This window comes from Podarcis vaucheri (genome assembly GCF_965113315.1).
Source record: "Podarcis vaucheri genome assembly, chromosome: 5".
In the NCBI taxonomy this organism is placed as follows: domain Eukaryota; kingdom Metazoa; phylum Chordata; class Lepidosauria; order Squamata; family Lacertidae; genus Podarcis; species Podarcis vaucheri.
In genome coordinates, this window is record NC_138763.1 from 4,628,198 (window position 1) to 4,650,072 (window position 21,875).

The following is a 21,875-nucleotide window of genomic DNA, read 5'->3' on the forward strand; positions in this document are numbered from 1 at the left end:
GGCAGGAAGACCACAACAGCATGGAGGCCGATTTGGACAAAGACGAAGTGTTGCAGCCTCAACAGGGGGAGTTGTCGGGTGAGAAGCTCCTGACCACGGAATACTTGGGAGTAAGTAGTGGCTTTGGGTATTATGCTTACCAAAAATTTGTATTTTGAGTTATGTATCAAAAAGAGAAAAATGACAAACTGAGCATACCTCCCTCCCTTTTACCCAACCTGAAGACATAGTTCAGATTTTAGTAGCAATAGCCTAATAAGCCTTAGAAGGTTGCCTTCTTTTTTTCTTTAAAAAAAGGCACTGATTTGCCTAATAAGCCTTAGAACATTGCCTTCTTTTTTTCTTTAAAAAAAGGCACTGATTTGCCTAATAAGCCTTAGAACGTTGCCTTCTTTTTTTCTTTAAAAAAGGCACTGATTTGCCTAATAAGCCTTAGAATGTTGCCTTCTTTTTTTCTTTAAAAAAAGGCACTGATTTGCCTAATAAGCCTTAGAACGTTGCCTTCTTTTTTTCTTTAAAAAAAGGCACTGATATGCCTAATAAGCCTTAGAACGTTGCCTCCATGTGTTGGGGGAGGCGGGACAAGACTTGACCCTCTTCTTCCTTCCCACTGCACCTGGCCTTTGGACAAGCACTAGCATGGACTCAGGATGCGTCCCCCTCCTGAGGTCTCTGTTTAGTGCAGCTGATCTCTCCTCCTCATTTCAGATCATGACCAACACACCGAAAGCGAAGAAGAAGCCGATCCCCAGCATCCCGCAAAGCGTTGACGAGCCCCTCCAGAGACCGGTGACACCGGGACATCACAGGGTTGCCTACCCAACGTAAGTCTGGGCAAACAGGCCAAAAGCTGGGAGGCCTTTTGCTTTTGACCTTGGTTCAAAGAAAATGCAATTCAGATTGATGGAAAGATTCTGACGAAATAAAACAGCATTAGACAGGACGTTGCCCTTGCTTTGTTATTTAAAAGGATTTTTCACTTAGAGCAACACATGCCCTTTGTCGGGATGGGATAGCTCCTTGCATCTCCCCATAACTAGCAAAAGCATAGTAAATCCAGGCGAAGTTATGCAGACACAAGCTGCAGGTTTTTTGCCGTGATATTTGGATTGTCTCTAGATGCAGATTTTTTGAAACAGAGTGGAATAGGCAAAGCCCTGCCCTTGGTGTCCACCTCCAGCTTTGCTGTGCATGTTCCTATAAAGACCTTGGGCTAGCCAGGCCCTCCCACGCCCTCCCTGGAGCCGCTTTCTCAAGCAACAGCTGTTAAGAGCCAGTGACTCAGGGAAAGGAGCAGGGGAAATGACAAGGCCTCTTCCCTCCTGCCCTGTGTTCCTTGCCAGATGTTAGCGTCTCTCTCCTGCCGTCGTCACCTAGCAGCATCTGAAAGGCCACAGGTTCACATCCATGCTGTGTCAATGTTTGTACAAATCTGTATGGAGAAAGAGGCAGAACCTCCATCCAAAAGAAACACTTGGAGACAATGCGTAAAGGTCAGGAGGAAGCAGGAACAGTGCAGAGGGCAAAAGCGCAGAGAGGTGTTGTAAGGCTGGCAAGATGATGCAGATAAACTTTGGACGCTCAAAAATGTGATATGGTATCATCATCGTCATCTCAGAAGCATAGAATTGTAGAGCTGGAACAGACCCAAAGGGTCAGCTAGTTCAATCCCTTGCAGTGCAGGAATTGCCGCTAAATCTGACTAATATGAACATAGTTGTTCAAAGAAGCCGGTTTTGTTTCTCAGGCTCAACAGCCCTTTTTGCATTATTACCCAAATTAGGGAGCCAGCATGGGAGCCAGCCAAATCCGCTGGGAAGAGCGGCCTGGTTTGCAGGAATGGCTGTCATCTGCTTAGTTTTTTAAGTGCCCTTGCTGGTTTTCTTGTGACATTTCCAGCCACGGTTGGTGTTTCATCTCAGCGTGCAGGGCAGGAAGCTTTTAAACTGCATAAATGTGAAGAAGAGGCATTTGCAAAATAGCAGGCTTTTCATTGCCCTTCCTAGCAGGTGGGGCTTTCTTCGTTTTCTAGGCGTTTTCGTGTACGATAAAATGAGAAGTCCTCCTTATTACAATATGGTGGATTATGCTTCTAAAAATATAGTGAGATCTAAAGCTTTCCACCTGCTGTCACTCCCTCCCTTTACTTTTTGAACAGCACACAACTACTGCAGAGAGGTAATCGCTTTCAAAAACTCTCTGCCGCTTCTCTTTCTTTTCTGCCTACTTTTCCCCCCGCTGTCACCATTTGCAAGACCTAACAGGACTTAGCAACAGAAACAGCCAGCGTGGAAACATTGAAGTGGTTAGATTTAAACAATGCGCTGGATAAGTGCCATGACATTACCCCTCTTTGCTCCTTTTTCTCTCCCCTCTCAACTTCCACTCACAAGGCTGTGAAAACTCTGGGTGGGAGAGAGATGAGATACAAAGCACTCTCAGACCCAGGCGTTGGGAAACAAATTGATGATGAAAGCATTTCCCCCAGCTCAGTACCGTAATGGAGCCTTTCCCAACTGGTGCCCTCCAAATATTGCAGGAGTACCACTCTGGTCATCCCTAACCATTGAGCTGGCTGCTGGGAGTCTAAAACGACTGGAAAGCTCCAGCTAACTAACTAAAGGTTGCTGTAGTAGTAGTAATAATAATAATGATGATGATGTAATATTCTATGCCAGAGACAGGCTCCCTTGGAGCACGCCATGTCACACGCAGACTGGGAAATGGTAAATAATAGCCTAAGGTAGCAACCTGTGCCCATGCTTAAGTCATTGGGCTCCAGCTCCCATCAGCCTCAGCACTTTGAATTGTGCTCAGAAACTTACTGGGAGCCAATGCAGATCTCTCAGGACCGGTGTTATATAGTCTCGGTAGCCGCTCCCAGTCACCAGTCTAGCTGCCGCATTCTGGATTAATTGCAGTTTCCGGGTCACCTTCAAAGGTAGCCCCACGTAGAGCGCATTGCAGTAGTCCAAGAGAAGAACGATGACAGGGAGGTGCGGGCGGTGGTGGTTTGAATGGAGCAAAGAAAAAGAAAGTAGGTAAATGAGGGTTGCTACTGTCGGGTACTATGCACCTTGATTTTAAAAAACAACTTATTAAATTATTATGTCTGGGAAGAGGCGGGCAGGGAGCCTTTGCTGCTCTGCCACAGGCTGCAAAATGCCTTGGACCAACCTTGTGAAGTCCTGGAGCAGGAATAGCCAAACAGCAGCTGCTCCAAGCCAGACGGATGGAGTGGCTGTAGTGTACCACCTCTGCCGCAGCTGTTGCAACCGTAGATAACATCACAAGCATTGCGATAATCCCTTGCACAGGCCTTTGGATGCGTCATGTGGGCACCAGCCCCAGGTGCCACTCCTGGGAGCCTCAGGTTTCCCCTGCCGCTTCCTGCAAAGCACATTTCAGACCTGGCAATTTAATTTTCGTTCTCCAGACCAGGGGGAACCGTGATTTCTTTCTCAGCTGGATTTGAGGAAAGCCTTTGCCATTCGCCGAATCAGGCCCTGTCATCAGAATGCGGCATCTCTGCCATTTACATTGATTTCTCAGTCGCATTTTAATAGTGTGGTAAAAGCAAAGTTCTAGGTGCAAGTGCATATAAATGTTGTTGTTGTTGTTTAGTCATTTAGTCGTGTCCGACTCTTCGTGACCCCATGGACCAGAGCATGCCAGGCCCTCCTGTCTTCCACTGCCTCCCGCAGTTTGGACAAACTCATGCTGGTAGCTTCGAGAACACTATCCAACCATCTTGTCCTCTGTTGTCCCCTTCTCCTTGTGCCCTCCATCTTTCCCAACATCAGGGTCTTTTCCAGGGAGTCTTCTCTTCTCATGAGGTGGCCAAAGTCTTGGAGCCTCAGCTTCAGGATCTGTCCTTCCAGTGAGCACTCAGGGCTGATTTCCTTCAGAATGGAGAGGTTTGATCTTCTTGCAGTCCATGGGACTCTCAAGAATCTCCTCCAGCACCAGAATTCAAAAGTGTCCATTCTTTGGCAATCAGCCTTCTTTATGGTCCAGCTCTCACTTCCATACATCACTACTGGGAAAACCAGAGCTTTTACTATACGGACCTTTGTTGGCAAGGTGATGTCTCTGCTTTTTAAGATGCTGTCTAGGTGTGCATATAAATAGCAGCATCCAAATGTGGAAAAGGTGGAAATCTCAAAAAAAAAAAACAACAAAAAAAAACCAAAACAACAACAACAAAAAAAAACACCAACCAAACAAAAAAACACACCACAAGTCCCACGCTTCCTTCACTTTCACCCTCAGGGATTGGAACTGGCAGCCCAGAGACTGTAGCTCAGGAGAAGATCATATGCGTTGGGTGCGGAAGGATCCATGGTCAATTTCCCACACCTCTGAAATATTGGTGCTGGAAGATTCCTACCCAAATAAGAGAGCTGTTACCCATCAGAATGGAGTTCAGCCTTCCCCAGTCTGGTGCCATCCAGAAATGTAGATAGATAGATAGATAGATAGATAGATAGATAGATAGATAGATAGATAGACTTTATTCGCATTAGCCAACGGCCATAGCAACATAAAACAAGCAATATATACAATTAAAAAGACAACATTGGGTAAAAAGGGCAATCGAATGACCAAGATTATCGTTCAGATAGTGGCCCTTAATCTCACTGCACCCTCGATAAACCTAGCAACCTTTGCTGTTGTCTGATCATTTTGATCTGATAAAAGAAAGAACAATGTGGCCTCAGATGGGCGGCCTGGGATGGTAAGTAGGAGTGGGGTGATGATCTCATTCCTCAGATCTTTATAAAGGGGGCAGGACAGGAGAACATGAGCCACTGTTTCCAGATTGCCATCTCCACTGGGGCAGAGTCGTTTCTCAATTGGAATCTTTGGGTACCTGCCCTCAAGTACGGCAGAGGGCATCACATCCAGTCTGGCCAGTGTGAAGGCACCTCTGTATTTTGGGATAGTTAATTTATACAAATATGGTGCCAGGGAATCAAACTGAGAAGGGGGGGAAAAGGCATACCAAGGACAGAAACGTATTTATTTCCTGAAATTTATACACTGGTTGATTTTTGTACAAAAAACAAAACATAAAAAACCCATTAATGTGGTTTATGAGTGGGTTGCTTTTTTATTTTGGTTATGTATTTTGTGGTTTTATATTTTGATTTTATTTTGTGAACCGCCCAGAGACGTCTGGGCATAGGGCGGTATATAAATTCAATAAATAATAATAATAATAATAATAATAATAATAATAATAATAATAATTATTATTATTATTATTATTATTATTATTATTATTTATACCCCACCCATCTGGCTGGGTTTCTCCAGCCACTCTATCAATTTATTTTACTTATAAAATAAATACATAAAAACAACTTTTATTATTATTTTTTAAGTTTTTATTGTTAGAATAATTCAGCATTAATACACATATATTGCGAATATACAAACATACATTTCATACAATCCTTAAAAATGTTCAAACATACCTACACTCAGTCCCACAGATAATTCCTTTTCCCATCACCATAAAAACAACTTTTAAACATACGTTCACATTCTTCATTTCTGGGCAGGCTTTTGTCTATAAACAACAATGTTTTTAGCAGGCACCCAAAAGAGTACAGGGAATGTGTCTGCTTGGGGTCAGTAGGCAGGAAGTGCTGCCACACTAAAGATTTCTTACTGAGGCGGAATGGGTATCGTGTGCTACCTAAAACTGTGCTAGTTCCTTACATGGAAGTGGTCAGGTGGACGTATGTGGGGTAAGACAATCTTGCAGGTAAACTGGTCCCAAGTTGATGAAGGTTTTGTATACTGATAGCAACACCTTGAACCTGGCCCAGTAGCAAATCGGCAACCGGTGCAGATCTCTGGGCATATTGTTGGACAACAATTCCCATTAGTCCAGCCAGCAGGACCAGTGGCCAGGATTGTTTGGAGCTGCAGTCCGAAAACCTATGGGAGGGAGCCACCAGATTAGGGAAGCCTAGAGCAGACCGTAATGAGCTAAGGGGCCAATGGAAGACTTCCTATAAGGCAGGCGCAGGCATTCAGCTTACTATAAAAGGGACAGAATCAAACGGAAATGTAAATCTTGATCTGACACAGTGGAATGAGTTGAGAGGAGGCTTTTGCCCAGCTTTGCTAAGGAGCTGCGTACATAATCCCAGAGTTCTCCTCCGCAAAAATGTCCTGACTTTGGTAAACAAGGGGGAAACTGCACCGCAAGGCTGCCTTGGTGCTGGCAAGCCAGCTTGCAATGCAAAATACCTCTCTATTACAGGAAATGCAGGAGGCAATAATTCTTGCGCGATAATCGTTTTCGGTTACAAGCATTCACCGTTCTTTGACTTTTCGTTTTCCTTGCCAGGCCAGAAAATGATGCCCTTTCTTCCTGTAGCAGGGACAGCCATCTCCAGTCTGAGCAGAACTCCCGTCCCCCCACCCGCAGCGGCAAGAGACCCAGCCATTCCGAGCTCTGCTTCTCTTCATCGTGTAAGGATTGGATGGAAGTCCGCGAATTTTAGGTTTAAGCCGGGCATTCCAAGGCATATCAGTGAACATGCTCCTCTGGTCTAGATATTACGCTGCTAGCACTCCCCCCAATCTGGTGTCATCCAGATGTTTTGGACTACAGCTCCCATCATGATGGGAGTTGTAGTCCAGACCCACTGCAGGGCATCAGGTTGGGGGAACGTTGTTGCCACAAGAGGGTTTGAAAGATGGGTGGAGCAGCCGGTGGGGCACAGGACACGAGATGTGGGCCCAAACATCTGGCAGAAAAAGCACCACCTCCCAAATTTTGAAGCATTTCTTTTCTAAAACAGCAGTTGAAACTGAAACCTCTGAGGGGTCCCTGGGGCGTCTTGGAATGCTTGGTTCTCCCCCATCAGCTGCTGAGATCCTGACTCTCCAGTCCTTCAGTGTTGCCCAGGACAGTGTAGACCGACTGTCAGACAGGTATGTAAGTGTATTGTCTATTGAAAGAGTGGCCTGTAAATTCTTAAGTAGCGTATTTATCATAGAATTGCAGAATCATAAAGTCAGAAGGGACCTCAAGGGTCACGCGGCTCAGCCCCCTATTTCTTCTTTATTTTTCTTTGGCGATCACTTGTAGCCAAGTAATATTGTCTTCCATGAATACGGTTTTAACAGTGAGTCCGTAAGTGACTGTGGAGGCTAATACTGGATCCACACGTCCTTCCACAGTGGGGACATTGGTTTCTGGGCGGGAGCTGATCCTGGTGAGAGTTTGCCAAGCGTGCCTTCCTCTTAGCACATTTCTCCCTTTCATCCTGAATTTGAGCATCTTCAAAGCCCATGACACCTTTGGTAAAGGCTGTTCTCCAATTGGAGTGCTCACAGGCCAGTGTTTCCCAGTTGTTGGTGTTTATACTACATTTTTTTTAGATTTCCCTTGAGAGAGTCTTTAAACCTCTTTTGTTGACCACCAGCATTACGCTTTCCATTTTTATGTTCAGAATAGAGCAGCCCCCTTACAATGCGGAAATCACAGGTAAAGAATCCCTAACAGGTGACAACCTCTGTTTAGAAAACTCAATGAAGGGGAGTCCACCACCGTCTGAGGTTGTCCGTTCCACTGCCAAATTACTCTTACCATCAGAAATTTATTCCTAAATGTTCCTCTCAATGTTCACATTCCACTGTAGCCTTTGTCCATCAATTGCAATTAGCCTTCGGGGCCAAATAAGAATTCATAGTGTTTTTCTTTGAATGTGTTTCTTGCAAAAGGGGAAGTTCCGAGGCAAATGGGCAGACGTGACATTTCACGGGTGTGAATCAGTGCCATGGACGTGAGCAGGGCTCTCGGCTGGTCCAGCATCCTGTTCTCACAGGGGCTAGTTGGATGCCTAAGGGAAGCCCACAAGCCTGGACCCGAGTGCGACAGGACTCTTCCTGCCTGTGATTCCCAGTGATTGGTATTCAGAGTCATACCTCCTCTGGCAAGGAAGGTAGAACACAGGGATGGGGACTAGTAGCCGTTGGCAGCTTTTTGCTGCATGCATTTGTCTAACAGTCTTTTAAAGCCGTCCAAGTTGGCCAAAGGGACGCGGGTGGCGCTGTGGGTTAAACCACAGAGCCTAGGACTTGCCGATCAGAAGGTTGGCGATTTGAATCCCGGTGACAGGGTGAGCTCCCGTTGCTTGGTCCCTGCTCCTGCCAACCTAGCAGTTCGAAAGCACGTCAAAGTGCAAGTAGATAAATAGTTAGCGCTCCGGTGGGAAGGTAAACGGCGTTTCCATGCCCTGCTCTGGTTCGCCAGAAGTGGCTTAGTCCTGCTGGCCACATGACCTGGAAGCTGTACGCCGGCTCCCTCGGCCAATAAAGCAAGATGAGCGCCGCAACCCCAGAGTCGTCCGTGACTGGACCTAATGGTCAGGGGTCCCTTTACCTTTAAGTTGGCCAAGCTGTTATTTCACCCATATCTTTTTCTGTGTGTTTACAGAGTCTTTAGTTGCAAAACGTGATTTAAAACTTGTAGGAGCTGCAGTGTACCAAAAGCAAGCCAAGAATCATGACATTAATGGCCCAAATGATTTGGTGTAAGATAGATTAATTTGCTCATAAGTCTTCCAGACGTCTCCCAGTTCCGGGGCAGCAACCGCAGATGTCCTTGACTTGTCCTGGCTGTGAAAACCAGCATCTCGAAGCAGGCAGTCTGGACTTCTGCGCTAAAGAAACAGAAGCCTGTGTTTTGCAGCCCAAAGGCAAAAATCTGTAGCCACAGTTAATCATTCCATTGCACAATGTGTGTTTTCCCCTTTCGAAGTGGAAGACTAAGAACGTAAGAAGAGCTGGCTGGATCAGGCCCACGGCCCATCTAGCCCGCCATCCTGTTCTCACAGTGGCCAACCAGGTGCCTGCGGGAAATTTGCAAGCAGGATCCGAGCACAAGAGCACATTCTCTCTCGCTGCTTCCAGCTGTGGAAGCAGAGCAGAGGCAATAATCTTGTGTTCATTTTTTTTATTGTTATTTTTGGGACAGTAATTATGCCTGGTGTTAAGGGAGGGTCCCCAAAGAGCAAGCAGCCCTCAGCAGTGGTGGAGGGGGAGAGAAAGTTCCTCACCCCCTTTTTGCAAGGGGGCGAGTGTGTTTTGGAAGGTGCCACGTAAATCCAACCTGCGTGTATATAGTTCTGGTTGCCTCTCTGTATAGCATGACGTTCACTTTAGGAGGGCTATAAAAGTGCCAGGGTGTCCAAGCGTTGCCCAGAGAGGAGGTTGTGGTGGGAATTGACTTCCCTGAAGTTAGGCCTCTTCTGTTAAACAGCTGTTGTCTTGAAATGGTACAGATAAACTGCATCAGGAACAAAGAGAGCTGTGTGTGTTGGTGTGTGTCTTCATTCCCGGTTTGCAAGCCTCTTGGAAGCCGCCTGTCTGGCTGCTGTTGCGAACAGAATGCTGAACTAGATAGATCCATGGTCCCTTCCTTGAGGAAGTCTATCATCAGCAGGTGTTAGCCATGGTAGAGAAATGGAACCTCTGTGTTTAGTCGCAGTCTCACTCCCGAGTCCCACCTGCTGGAGTCAGAACCCCACGGGACGGCCATCACCCTTGTGATGCCTACTTATAAGATTCTTAGAAGCAGCTGGCTGGCTGAAAAAAGAAGCAAGGCATTGGGCTAGATCAGGGTTGAGGAGCCAAGGGCCACATTCCCTTGTGGGCCACTTTCCAGGGGCCGCATGCAAATGGTGCGTAGGGACAGAGACAACAAGCAGGTGGGGGCAACGGGGGCAATTCACGCTTTTGCATTCCAGCCCAAACTCAGGTTTTTGCACAAACACCCCTCCAGGCATTTTAAAACACAATGCAGTTCAAGGGTACATTCCAGCTGACCAAAAGCACTTGAAAGAGGGCACGGATCAGGGCCACTGAGGTGGGTGCCCAGACAGAAAGGCCTGGAGAGCTTCATTTGGCCCCTGGGTTCTGGTGAAGAGGGGATTTATTTATATTACTTACTTTTCACTCTACATTTTTGGCAGTTTCCAAGCAGTTTCGGCAGGGCTCCCGCTGGGTTCCTGTTCAGGCACAGCTTAGCATCAGCCCCAACTCTTTGTGTTGCCATCCACTGATGCCCTTTTGTGCAGCCGCAGCCCACAAAAATGCTCGCAGTGGCTAAGGGAGGAAATGGCAAGAAAATGTGTGGATGCTCTGAAAACATGGTAGCTCCATAAATGAAGCTCTACGCTGGGCAAATAGAAGAAGAAGAAGAGTTTGGATTTGATATCCCACCTTTCACTCCCTTTAAGGAGTCTCAAAGCGGCTAACAATCTCCTTTCCCTTCCTCCCCCACAACAAACACTCTGTGAGGTGAGTGGGGCTGAGAGACTTCAAAGAAGTGTGACTGGCCCAAGGTCACCCAGCAGCTGCATGTGGAGGAGTGGAGACGCGAACCCGGTTACCCAGATTACGTGACTACCGCTCTTAACCACTACACCACACTGGTGTTTCAGTCTTGCACGACAGCGGAGCTAACAGCTGCACAGGTTCTTGAGCAGGGAAGAAAGTGATCTGGAGAAACCATAAGAAGAATGAACTCATGCCAAGGTCCCATGGTTCTATTTGTGCAGTGTTACTTGGATAGGGAAATCCTTGAAGAACACTCTTTTCCAGGACAGTAAGATACCCGAGTGCCTTGCCTTTGTCCCACAGTCACTTGTAGGAGTAGATAGATAGATAGATAGATAGATAGATAGATAGATAGATAGATAGATATGGACTGCTTGATCCCACTGTGCCTCATGACCAGAGATGGTAGGTGTTCTCTTAAGCTTTTATGTGCTAGTGCAACTTTAGATGTTTTTTTTCTGTGGCGCCATGAGGATTACCTTCTTACACTTCGTAGAAATGAAGCTGATCATTCAACAAACTTTTACTCACTGTAGACCCGCTGAGATTAATGGAACTTAGTTACTCCTGGCCATTAATTCCAGAGGGTCTACTCTGAGTAAAAGTTAGTTGAATACAGCCCTGAGGTTCTTGGGTCCCTGGCATGCTATGTGATTCTCTGGTACGCTTCATTTTGATCCCAGCTAAGTAGTGGTGCGTCCGTCCCCCCGGTATATGCCATGCTATACCTGAATGATTCCCTGGTTGTAATATTAGAAAGATAACTAAACGTTTCCTGGCGTGGGTGGGAAGGTGAGAGAACATTGTTCTACTTGCCTTTTATTCCCTCCCCCAACTATTTGTGGCTTATGAGTCACCGGAGCAGCATTTCTTTTCAGTTGCTTGCGTGACTTCAAGCTGGTTTCTCCCAAGAAAGCGAGAGAACACAGAGAGCCAGCAGATAAAGATTTATGTCTCTGTGGCGGATGTCTCACATGCCCGCCTTTCTTCTTCCTGCCAGAGTAGCACCTAGCCGTCATCATATCACGGAAGCCCTGCTCATTCCCACCGCCAGCTCTACTGATTTGCCCTCCGGTTGTGGTTGGGTCATGATGTTGCGGTTGGTTAATGCTGACTTGCGTCACATACGGAGATCGAGGGAGATGCTGCGATGGCCTTGTCAGGTGTTTCATACAGTGGTGCCTTGCAAGACGAAAAGAATTCGTTCTGTGATTCTCTTCGTCTAGCGTTTTTTTCGTCTTGCGAAGCAAGCCCATTGACGGATTAGCGGATTAGCGCTATTAGCGCTATTAGCGGCTTTTAGTGGCTTATCTGCTGATCAGATCAGCTGATAAGCGGCTTAGCGGCTTAGAAAGGGGGGGGGGAGGAAAAAAAACCAGCAGGAACTCGCAAGACATTGTCGTCTTGTGAAGCAAGCCCATAGGAAATTCGTTTTGCGAAGCACCTCCAAAACGGAAAACTCTTTCGTCTAGCGAGTTTTTCGTCTTGCGAGGCATTCGTCTTGCGGGGCACCACTGTATCTGGATGTGATTTGAGGCACTGGTTTGTGTATCCCCAAGAAAAACTTTTCCCTGAAGGCAAATTCCACTCAGCGTATGTCACATGCATTCCTTGTGTAAGGCTCAAAGATTCAACACCTGGCACCTGCCATTGGAGGGTACCAGGCAGGCCGGGGAAGACCAGAGCAGGCAGCACTCGCCAAGGCAGACCAAGAGATAGTGGTCAGAGGGTCAGACTAGCCCCTGGGGGAGACCAGGGTTCAAATCCCTGCCCGGCTGTGAAGCTCTTTGGGTGACCTTGGGCAAATGGCTCCTTCTCTCTCCGCCTAATCAATCTTGCAGGGTTGTGAGGGTAAAATGGCGGAAAGGGAGAACAATGTACAGTGTCATGAGCTCCTTGGGGGAAAGGTGTAATAAATAAATAAGACAGCCCCCTGTATTCTCCCTCTACTTTGTGCGTTTGAAGAGAGGAGAGAGCCACAAGGGCTCACTGATGGTGCACGTTTTGTCCAGACCAGACGTGACGCAGGATGTCTGAACAGGTTGTTTTCTGAGCTTAAAAGGAACCACAAAGGCCCCTGAATGGAATTGGGGTTGGGGGCAGAACGAGCTGGCTGGCTGGCTGGCTGGCTTGAAACCCTTTCCCCCTTGTGCCATTTCCACCAGCAACTGCCCCCACCCCCACCCAAGCTGCTAGAGGCAATTCCCAAAATATAGAACCAGGGAATTTAGATGTACTAAGGCTGCTCCATGGCTGATGCTCCCATGGGGTTGGGCAAAAGGCGTATCTCATCTCAAACTGAAATTTAAATAGAAGCCATCAGTTCTTTAGCAAGTGTCCATGTCTGTATACATTCCAGATGTCATCGATAATACCTGTCAGATACCAATAGATCATTGCACAAGAAGTGAGCACCATGAAAGTTGCAGGGAGGGGGGGGGACCATGTGTTTAGAAATGGCCCACAAGCCATTACAGCCCGTTTTGCTAAATGAAACATTTAGAATCCGCTCCATTTGGTTCTGGACCCCTCTGAGTTCAATTTCTAACTATGAGATTCTACCAGATAATGATCTCTGTATTTTTATCATTTATTATTTTTGACCAGAGGCTTCCTGCTGGACTGGAAAGGGGGTTGGCAAGATCTTCTGAAAAGATAGCAGAGAGGGCTGTAAAAAGAAGCAAGCAAACAGGGCGGCCGAAAGGCAGTTCAAAGAGAGTTTTTACTGCCTTATTAGCAGGCCTGAGCCATCAATGGCAACAGTTTGCAAAAGCAAAGTCTCAAACAGTGGGAGCAATTTGAGGAAATGGAGAAGCAGGGAGGTTGTTAACTCTTATGGCCACCTCTCTGGCAGGTGGCTGTGGAGGAAGCTCTGCAAACTCGTCCACATTCCTTTCAAGAGGGAAGAGTCCTGCTTTTTTCAAACCCCCCCCCCTTCCCCTCACAGTGACTTTCTTTGATGGGGCATCTGTGTTGGCCTGTTTGTGAGAGACCCTTTGAGGTCCCATTTTAATTACTTCTCTATAACTGAGACATCTCAGGAATCTATCACTTTTTACTCCTTTCCTGCACCTGAGTTGCTCCTTGCCTGTAGGGCCACAACCTGGCTATTAAGAGGAAAATTAACCTGTGCCAAAGTTTTGCAGTTGGTTTTTTTGCAGCATTTTTCAGCACCTGCGTTTTTCAGCACCCCACAAATTGAGAAATCGATATGAAACACAGGGTCTGTACTTAACATTAACTATGAATCCCAAAATTTGGAATCCCCTGCAAACTGTTGAAGTTGTTTTTCAGCATTGGTTCGTAGTTAAAGGGGCCGCTGTTAAGGCAGCCAGAGAACCTCTTAACAACGGAGTGTTCTGTGCTTAGTTTTAAAAAAACCAAATAAACCAAGAAGAGGGGAGGAAAGGCACGAGCACTTCCTTTGCCCAGAAATCAGTTTTTCCTAAGCCCTGAGTCGCAGACAGGCAGTATTGTATGTGTTTGTTTGTTTGTGTGTGTGTGTGTGTGTGTGTGTTCACTTTGTCCATGCCCAGAGGCAAGTTTTCACATGGCCTGAGGCTGTATGTAAACCCAGTCTGACTCTGAGCTTTTCCCAGCAGTTACCGGTAAACTAGTTAAACTGTGGAACTCACTTCTGCAGGAAGCATTGATGGTGACCAACCGGGATGACTTTAAAACAGAATTAGACAAATTCGTGTAAGAGAGGGCTATCAATGGCTACTGGCCCTGATGGCCACATTTGGAGGCAGCCATGTTTATGAATCCCAGTTGCTGGAAACCACAGGAGGTGGGCAGAGGTCTTGTGCGCGGATCCTGCTTTCCGGTTTCCCACAGGTTTCCCACAGGAATCTGATTGGCCACTGTGAGAACAGGAGGAAGGACTAGATGGGACGTGGGCCTGATGCAGCCGGCTCTTCCTCCTTCCTTGCAAAAGGAAGTTCTGGGACTCAGCCCTGAGACAAATGGAAGACCCAGGTTTCCTTTCTGCAGCTTCTCCATAGCTGTTGACACCTGCTGTTATATGATGCATCTACTGCTTTAAATAGTGCAAGAGGACAGGTCCCTGCCCTGAGGAGGTTACAAACTAGCATTGGACAGAGGAAGGTGGAGAATGTGCATTCACTTCAGGGGCCGTTTACTTAGGCAGCTACTGTAGGGTCAGACTGAGGAAGGTTAAGCTAGAGTATTTAAAGGGAAATGTGAATTTTGAGGAAGAATTTATGTGAGACGTTTGCCTGAATAAATGGTATGAATGCTGTTCCTTGCTAGCGTGTCAGTTGTTTAACGGGTACTTAACAATTTCGTTACAAGGCTGATGCCAGCCAGAAGAAAGTCTGCCATATCAATTGATGCTAATCCAATATGTTTTCAAAATGTTGTAGGATTCAGGGTCTTTTGTTGCAGAATTCCAGACTCCTTGCAAACTTCTGCCTTGTCTTGTGGTGCTCAGTTGACTTCATTAATTCAGAAGATTAATATCCCATCTTTCTCCAAGTCGCAAAGGCTGCTCTGTCCCTCGTTTTTCAATTCCATTTCTCCCTCTTGCAGCGACTTCCTTCCTGGCCTCCCCAGCAAACCCAGGCTCCCTTGCTCCCCGGACTTCCCGAGTGCCAGGCCTGGAAGGGGCAAAATCCCAACCATCGCTCCCCAGTTCTCCCAGTCTGGGCCCCAGCAAACCAGTCGCCCCGGCTCTTCTGGATCCTCATCAAGGAGCAAACAGAGTAAGAGCAAAATCGCCTTATTGCATGGTCTGGGCTGGTTCCAGGAAACATCTTTGACCCTGTATTTTGCCACCTGAGGGAGGTGTATGTTTTTGGGGCTCACCTTCTTTTTATGGTTGTTATGGTAAATTGTTTTTAATGCTGTGCTTTGCTACTGTAACCTGCTCTGAGGTATTAGGGTGGATAACAGATAAATAATACTTCATTGCTTGATGGCACACAGCCAGACGGGTTAAGAAAAGGATTGTGTTGGAGAAGTGTGCATGCTTCCCTGGGATAGCTCCTTCCAGGGGCTTCGGCGATAGCTGCACTGGTGCCAACTCTAGGGGCCCTGGGTGCCTGGGCACCCACACAAAAAAATTGTGGGGGCTCGGACACAACTTCCAGTTTGGTACCGGAAGCTGCTTTGGAGGCCCGAGACGATGTTCGATACGACGTCTGGCGAGGCCATGGACGTGACCTCCAGGGACCCGCACAGAAGAAGAAGAAGAAGAGTTTGGATTTGATATCCCGCTTTATCACTACCCGAAGGAGTCTCAAAGCGGCTCACAATCTCCTTTCCCTTCCTCCCCCACAACAAACACTCTGTGAGGTGAGTGGGGCTGAGAGACTTCAGAGAAGCGTGACTAGCCCAGGGTCACCCAGCAGCTGCATGTGGAGGAGCGGAGACGCGAACCCGGTTCACCAGATTACGAGTCCACCACTCTGAACCACTACACCACACTGGCTTTACACCACACAGCCTCAGAAGCGCTGCTGCGGCATTCCTACGCAACGTGACATCATGACATCACGTTACGTTGCGGGCACTATTTAGCAGCACCATTGAGCACCCATAGCCTGGGACCCAAGTCCGCAACTTGAATACCAGCTGGCATCTTCCTTCGGAAGGATGGGAAAGGGGGAGGATTTTTTTAGTGTTCCACGAAATGAGAAGGTTAGCACAGCTGGTACTAGGAATGAGGAGCTGCTTTCCAGGCAGGTTCGATGCTTTTTTCTTCTGGCCTCACGCTCTGTCAAGCATTCCTTGCTGCCTCCCTGCAGCCCCCCGCCCCCGCCCCCATCTTCTGTTTACTCCTTTTGCCTCTGCATTCTGTTTCCTGCGATAGGAGCTCTGTCCAGCCTGGATCAAGAGGGCTCTGCGAACACGCACACGAGTCCTCCTGCTCTTCCTGCTTTGCTCCTGCCGCTGGCTCATTGTCACGCTGAAAAGGAAGCGTGACTGAAATGCAGAAAGTGCACACTCGCCAAGAAAGCGGTCCCTGAAGCCCCCGTGCTCCCCGCTTTCCAGGGAAAGTGGAACTGACTTGACATCTTTCCACAGGGCCTGCAAGACAGAGCTGTTCCACCAGGCCTTTGGCCAGGGCACAGCCTGACTCCCTCCCTCGGCAATCTTCGCGGAGCTCTGGCCCAATGGTTGCCAGTGGCTTGAATTAATTAATTTTATAATGAATGATTTTAGAGTGTTGTTTATGCTGTACTTTTGTATTGTTTTATTGTTGTTAGCCGCCCTGAGCCTGGCTTCGGCTGGGGAGGGCGGGATATAAATAAAATTTATTATTATTATTATTATTATTATTATTATTATTATTATTATTATTATTATTATTATGAGTGGAATAGGAAGCCCCAGTCCTCCTTACAGTGTCAACTTGAGAGTTTGTGGCACTCTCATAATGCAAACCCACATCATTATAGCTTTTTTTAAAAGCTCTGAGGCTTACAAGAAATGTTTTCTGATAGCAGGTGGAGTTTCGTCCTTCCCCTTTCTTTTGCCTGTTAGTGGCATGACTTGGTTTTTGTGGTTGCCCTTTCCAGTTTGGGCCACCATCTCCATTGTCTTAAAGATAACACATTTCTAACCCTTCCATACATTTTAAGCAGTAAGATTTCTTACCGGACTAAGCAAGTCTTGTGCTGGTCAAAGGAGAAAGGCCTGAGCGCAGTTTCCTCAAACCTTTTTGGCTTGCTAGCTCTAAAGAGGGAAATTTCGCTCCAGGATACAAATTGGATCAGGTGGAAGTGGCCCAGGGATCTCATGGGGCTTTGCGTGATGTAGTGGTTAAGAGCGGTGGACTCGTAATCTGGGGAACCGGGTTTGTTTCCCCGCTCCTCCACCTGCAGCTGCTGGGTGACCTTGGGCCAGTCACACTTCTCTGAAGTCTCTCAGCCCCACTCACCTCACAGAGTGTTTGTTGTGGGGGAGGAAGGGAAAGGAGAATGTTAGCCACTTTGAGACTCCTTCGGGTAGTGATAAAGCGGGATATCAAATCCAAACTCCTCCTCCTCCTCTTCTTCTTCTTTGAAGGCAGCCTTACTCCAATGAATGAATGAATGAACTTTATTACGGTCACAGATCAGGATTAAGAAAAGCATATAGATAAAATAGCAGTTGGGATTTTTGACCGATAATTGTTAGGGCAAATGAGGACAAGGAAACAGGCATAAAACATCCGAATAAAATACAAGATTAAACACAGATAATGGATAGATAAAAAACTAATAATTAAAACAGATAAGAGCTAAAAACCAACAAAGACACGCAGTTAAAATAGCTGTAAGAGCATAAGAACTAAAAGACTCGCAGATAAAACAACTATAAGAGGCTGCAGAGCCTTACTCCAAATTTTTGCCTGGTTTTAAAAAATAAGTGGCTCCTGTAGTTATCCTTCATCTGCTGAAGGCTTCACGGACATTGATTAATTCTCAAATTGAAGAGGGCACAGCCCCATTTTGAAGGCAGGAAACTGAGCAAACAATGCAAAGGGGCGAATTTGTTTTTTGGGAGGGGGGAGGTCCCAGTCTTGAGACAGCAAGGAGCCAGGCAGGGTGGGGGTGGGGGGCTATGAACTGGAGGAAGGGCAAAGAAGCAGCGGGACCCTTCCCCAACCCCAGGACTCTGCAGCTGCTGTTGAGGATCACATGCACAGAGGCAAACTTGGGAAGCAGCTTGCAAGCCTGCTGCTCCCAGAGAGTTTGCCATAGTGATGGGAAAAGATGTGTTCTTAAGTATGCAGCCCTTCCCTTTGAGCATCCAGGATGTCCTTAGCTGGTGAAGAGACTAAGCCATGAATGAGGAAGCAGTGATGTGTAACAGGTAAATAACAAAGTGACTGTGACTCTGTCTTACAGTAAACGGTCCACTTCCTCTGGCACCACAGACTCCCTGTAAATCCCCTAGAGGACGTGGCCATTGTGGGCACAGCCTCAAACCACCACCCCCCCCCCCGCTGAGGTGCTCAGTCCTGAATTCTGCTTTAGCTGATAGCTTCCCTCCCTCCCTCTCTCTCCTCTGCAGGCAGCCAGTCTTCCAGGAAGTGAGGACAGATCCTTTCCTCAGGAATCACCTGTCTGAGCGAGCGCTTAAGGACAGACTCGACCAGCTTCCTGTAACAGGGATCCTCGCTTCTGCAGCCGCCAGCAGAGCCAAGGGGGAGGTTATTAGCACAAGGGCCGTGGGTGCACGGAGATTCAGCCGCTATCTGATGGGATGCACCTTACCTGGGCCGAAGGATTCTGCCTGGAGGAACGTTTTATTCCTTGGACATCGCTGCTTCCAGGCACAAATGCACAGTCAAGGAGTCCCTTGCTTTTTGCCAGAAAACACAGACTGGAAGCCCACCCCGTTGTCCTGAGGGACTTGAGCTTACAGCAAGTAGCCGGTTTGCTACTGTTTGCGTCCTTGGTAGAGACCCGGCAGTCTTACGTCAGTCGTGCATTTACCCAGCCTCCTGCCCTCGTAGCTTTCTTTCCGTCCGTCTGCCTGTGACACAGATCCACCTTCAGCCTTTCTCATGATTTTATTTGGTTTTATTGCTTTCCATTCAAACAAATGCCAGCTTACAAACAATAAATGACAAAAACATAAAGAACATCACAGCGCACATCATATAATACCATTAACAAATCGGTGAAGCCATTACTATCCATAAAACACCATTAGCACAACAGCAACTACAGTGAGTGGGGGGGAAGTATTTGATCCCCTGCTAAGTCAGCCTCGAAATCTTACTGACTTAGAGAGGATCTGCAAAGAGGAGTGGGACAAAATACCTCCCGAGATGTGTGCAAACCTGGTGGCCACCTAACAAGAAACGTCTGACCTCTGTAATTGCCAACAAGGGTTTTGCCATCAAGTACTAAGTCATCTTTTGCAAAGGGATCAGATACTTATTTCACTCATTGTAATGCACATCAATCTCTGACTTTAGTCTTCTGGGTTTCCGGGGGTTTTCCTGTTGTTATTCTGTCTCTTGCAGCTACAATAAACCTACCATTAAAATTATGGACTGGTCATTTCTTCGTCAGAGGGCAAACAGGCAAATTTAGCAGGGGATCAAATACTCCCCCGCTGTAAAAAATAAGTTAAGCATCACAGTTACAGCATGTGTCATGTTGTACGATAAACAAATAAAAAGGCATTTATAATCTGGAAAGCTATTAACAAAATAGCAACTAAAAAATACCGTATTTTCGCTCTATAGGATGCACTTTTTCCCCTTCAAAAATGAAGGGGAAATGTGTGTGCGTCCTATGGAGCGAAGAAGCCATAGCCATAGACCCTCTCCCGGGTGGAGAGGTGACGCGCGGCTATGGCAGGAGCCTTTCCGCTGCTCCCTGACCTGCTCTTTGGGGCTGGTGGTGGGCTTCCCCCGCCAGCCCCAAAGAGCAGGTCGAAAGGAACCTGAAGCCTGGAGAGCGAGAGGGGTCAGTGCACACCGACCCCTCTCACTCTCCAGGCTTCCAAGGTAGCCGCCTGAACGCACCTTAAACGGCACCTTGTTTTAGAGCGGGAAAACAAGAGGGGGAAAGTTCTCCTGCTCTCTGTGCAGCGCCTCCTGCTGCTTCACTGAAGGGGTGCTGGGCAGAGAGGGGGAGAATTTTTTTTTTCTTGTTCTGCCCCCTCTAAAACAAAGTGCGTCCTATTGTCCGGTGCGTCCTATGGTGCGAAAAATACGGTATGCCAAACACTATTAAGTTCACGCACACAAACTTCTCTCGCCCTCCCCAAGCCCTCATAATCTTTCAGTATGTTCAGTTCATTAAAAGACATGTGCAGCTGCATTAAATGGGAGGACCCTGGTCTAATAGAAATATCTGCCGCAACAGAGCTATACTTTAACCTATTATTAGTCTCTACCCCTAAATCAAAACCAGAGACTGTTTGGAATGATCTTGCGTGAAACTATAGGGCAGCCTTCCCCAGATACAATTCCTACCCGCCCCAGCCGGGGCAGCCCGGAACCAAGGGCAGATTTTGGACTGTGTTTGGTGCCCACACACTGTGTGCTGAGCCAAGCAGGAGTTGTAAGCAAGGCGCTGGCCTTTGGGAAGGTGGCGTGAGGCTCTGACGGGGTCCTTGAGTCCTCACAATTCCTCCCCAAAGCCAGGCACCCGTTTTTGGGAAGGTAGGGTGAGGACAGGTAGGGGACAAATTTTGGCCTTGCACAGGGCAGCATGGTACCCAAGTCGGCCACTGCCAGAACATTTGGAGGGCTGAGGATAGGGAAGGCTGCTGGGCAGCCGCCACTAGTGGAGAGAGCTGGCCTGACTCACCTTTTAGATGCCCAGTGACATGTGATTGGCCTGTTCCTGACACCTGGAGTTTGGCTGATCCATCTGGCGAGGCGGGAGAGGAGTATAAAGGAGTGTAAAGACTGAGTGGGGGTGGAAGAGAGAAAGAGCAGGTAAGCAAGCTAATGCTTGCATTTTGGGCAAGGGAGGAAAGTTGAGTAGGGAAGGAGAAATGTGATGGGGTGGCTGTTGTTGTTGTAATCCAGAGATATTAGAAATAGTCCCTGGAGCATCTTGAAAGCAAGGCACCGCTCTGGGGAGGTTTAAAGTGCAGCCTTCAGAAGTCTCCTCCTCCCTTGCCCTTCCATCCCTTTGTTGTCGTCCTCTTCCTGTTTTTAAAAACCCCTCTGATGACTCCCATGCTTTCCCATGAGTGGGGCGTAGACCTTCGTTTCCTCCTCACAAGGAGAAGCCAGGAAGCCCACAGATGCTGCCAGGATCACTTTGCCCCTGGCACACGACCTCTGAAGCCGTTTCATTGATCCATGGTGTCCCCGGCCCCCTCACTCCCTTTTCCTTCTCATCATACAGTGAGCAGATCTGTCTCCCTGCGGAATCTCAGCAAGGTCAGAAACCAGAAGTTGTGATTCTCATCCGAGGATGGGAGAACAGATGGGGCTCTTTTTCCCAGGTCTACCCTTTCCACAAGGCCATGGGGGGGGACACATGTTGATGTACCTTTTTGGGGAGCAGCAAATGGACTGTTATTTCACTTACCTTTATATTTTACACGCAACATGGATAAACATATTAATATCGTAGATTCAAGTAGGTAGCTGTGTTAGTCTGACGCAGCCGAAATAAAAAAAATTGAAAAGCTTGTAAAGAGGTCTAGGTGGCTGTGAGAATTCAACGTGTCTGAGGGAAATGCATCTAAAGGAGGTTTTCAATGTTTGATTATCTTTTTGTATATGCTGGAAGCTGCCCGGGACGGCTGGGGAACCCAGTCAGATGGGCAGGCTACAAATAAAATTGTTGTTGTTATTGTTATTATTATTATTATTATTATTATTATTATTATTATTATTATTAACCCTACGTGGACTGGGGCACAGTGGAGGCTAAAACCAGATTAGCCAGTTGAGAGCTGGACAAAACAGCAAAACAAATAAACATTGGGATTGCTGGAACGGGAGTCTTCGTTTCGACCAGCCCAGTTCCCCTCCTGCTTCTTCCCTGACCATCTAGCTCGGCCTTCCCCCAACCTGCTGC

General features: G+C 47.4%; 1 protein-coding gene and 1 long non-coding RNA gene across 7 annotated transcripts in view; both read left to right on the forward strand.

The window, feature by feature from the left end:
* ARMC9 (armadillo repeat containing 9) overlaps positions 1-19,374 on the forward strand; it is an 84,862-nt gene extending 65,488 nt beyond the window's left edge. For 5 of the 6 annotated variants that reach the window (XM_082224070.1, XM_082224067.1, XM_082224066.1 and 2 more), the window contains 6 exons: positions 6-110; positions 709-824; positions 6,365-6,489; positions 6,822-6,954; positions 14,917-15,089; positions 18,388-19,374. In XM_082224070.1, coding sequence (XP_082080196.1) covers positions 6-110; positions 709-824; positions 6,365-6,489; positions 6,822-6,954; positions 14,917-15,089; positions 18,388-18,410 — 675 coding nt within the window. In that variant the 3' untranslated portion in view covers positions 18,411-19,374. The remainder of the gene's footprint in view (positions 1-5; positions 111-708; positions 825-6,364; positions 6,490-6,821; positions 6,955-14,916; positions 15,090-18,387) is intronic. The other variant, XM_082224068.1, reaches the window with a different exon arrangement.
* On the forward strand, positions 4,229-4,990 carry LOC309533428. Its single transcript, XR_014220241.1, has 2 exons — positions 4,229-4,458; positions 4,491-4,990. It is a non-coding gene; the product is annotated as an uncharacterized lncRNA (long non-coding RNA).
* Positions 19,375-21,875: the final 2,501 nt, after the last annotated feature.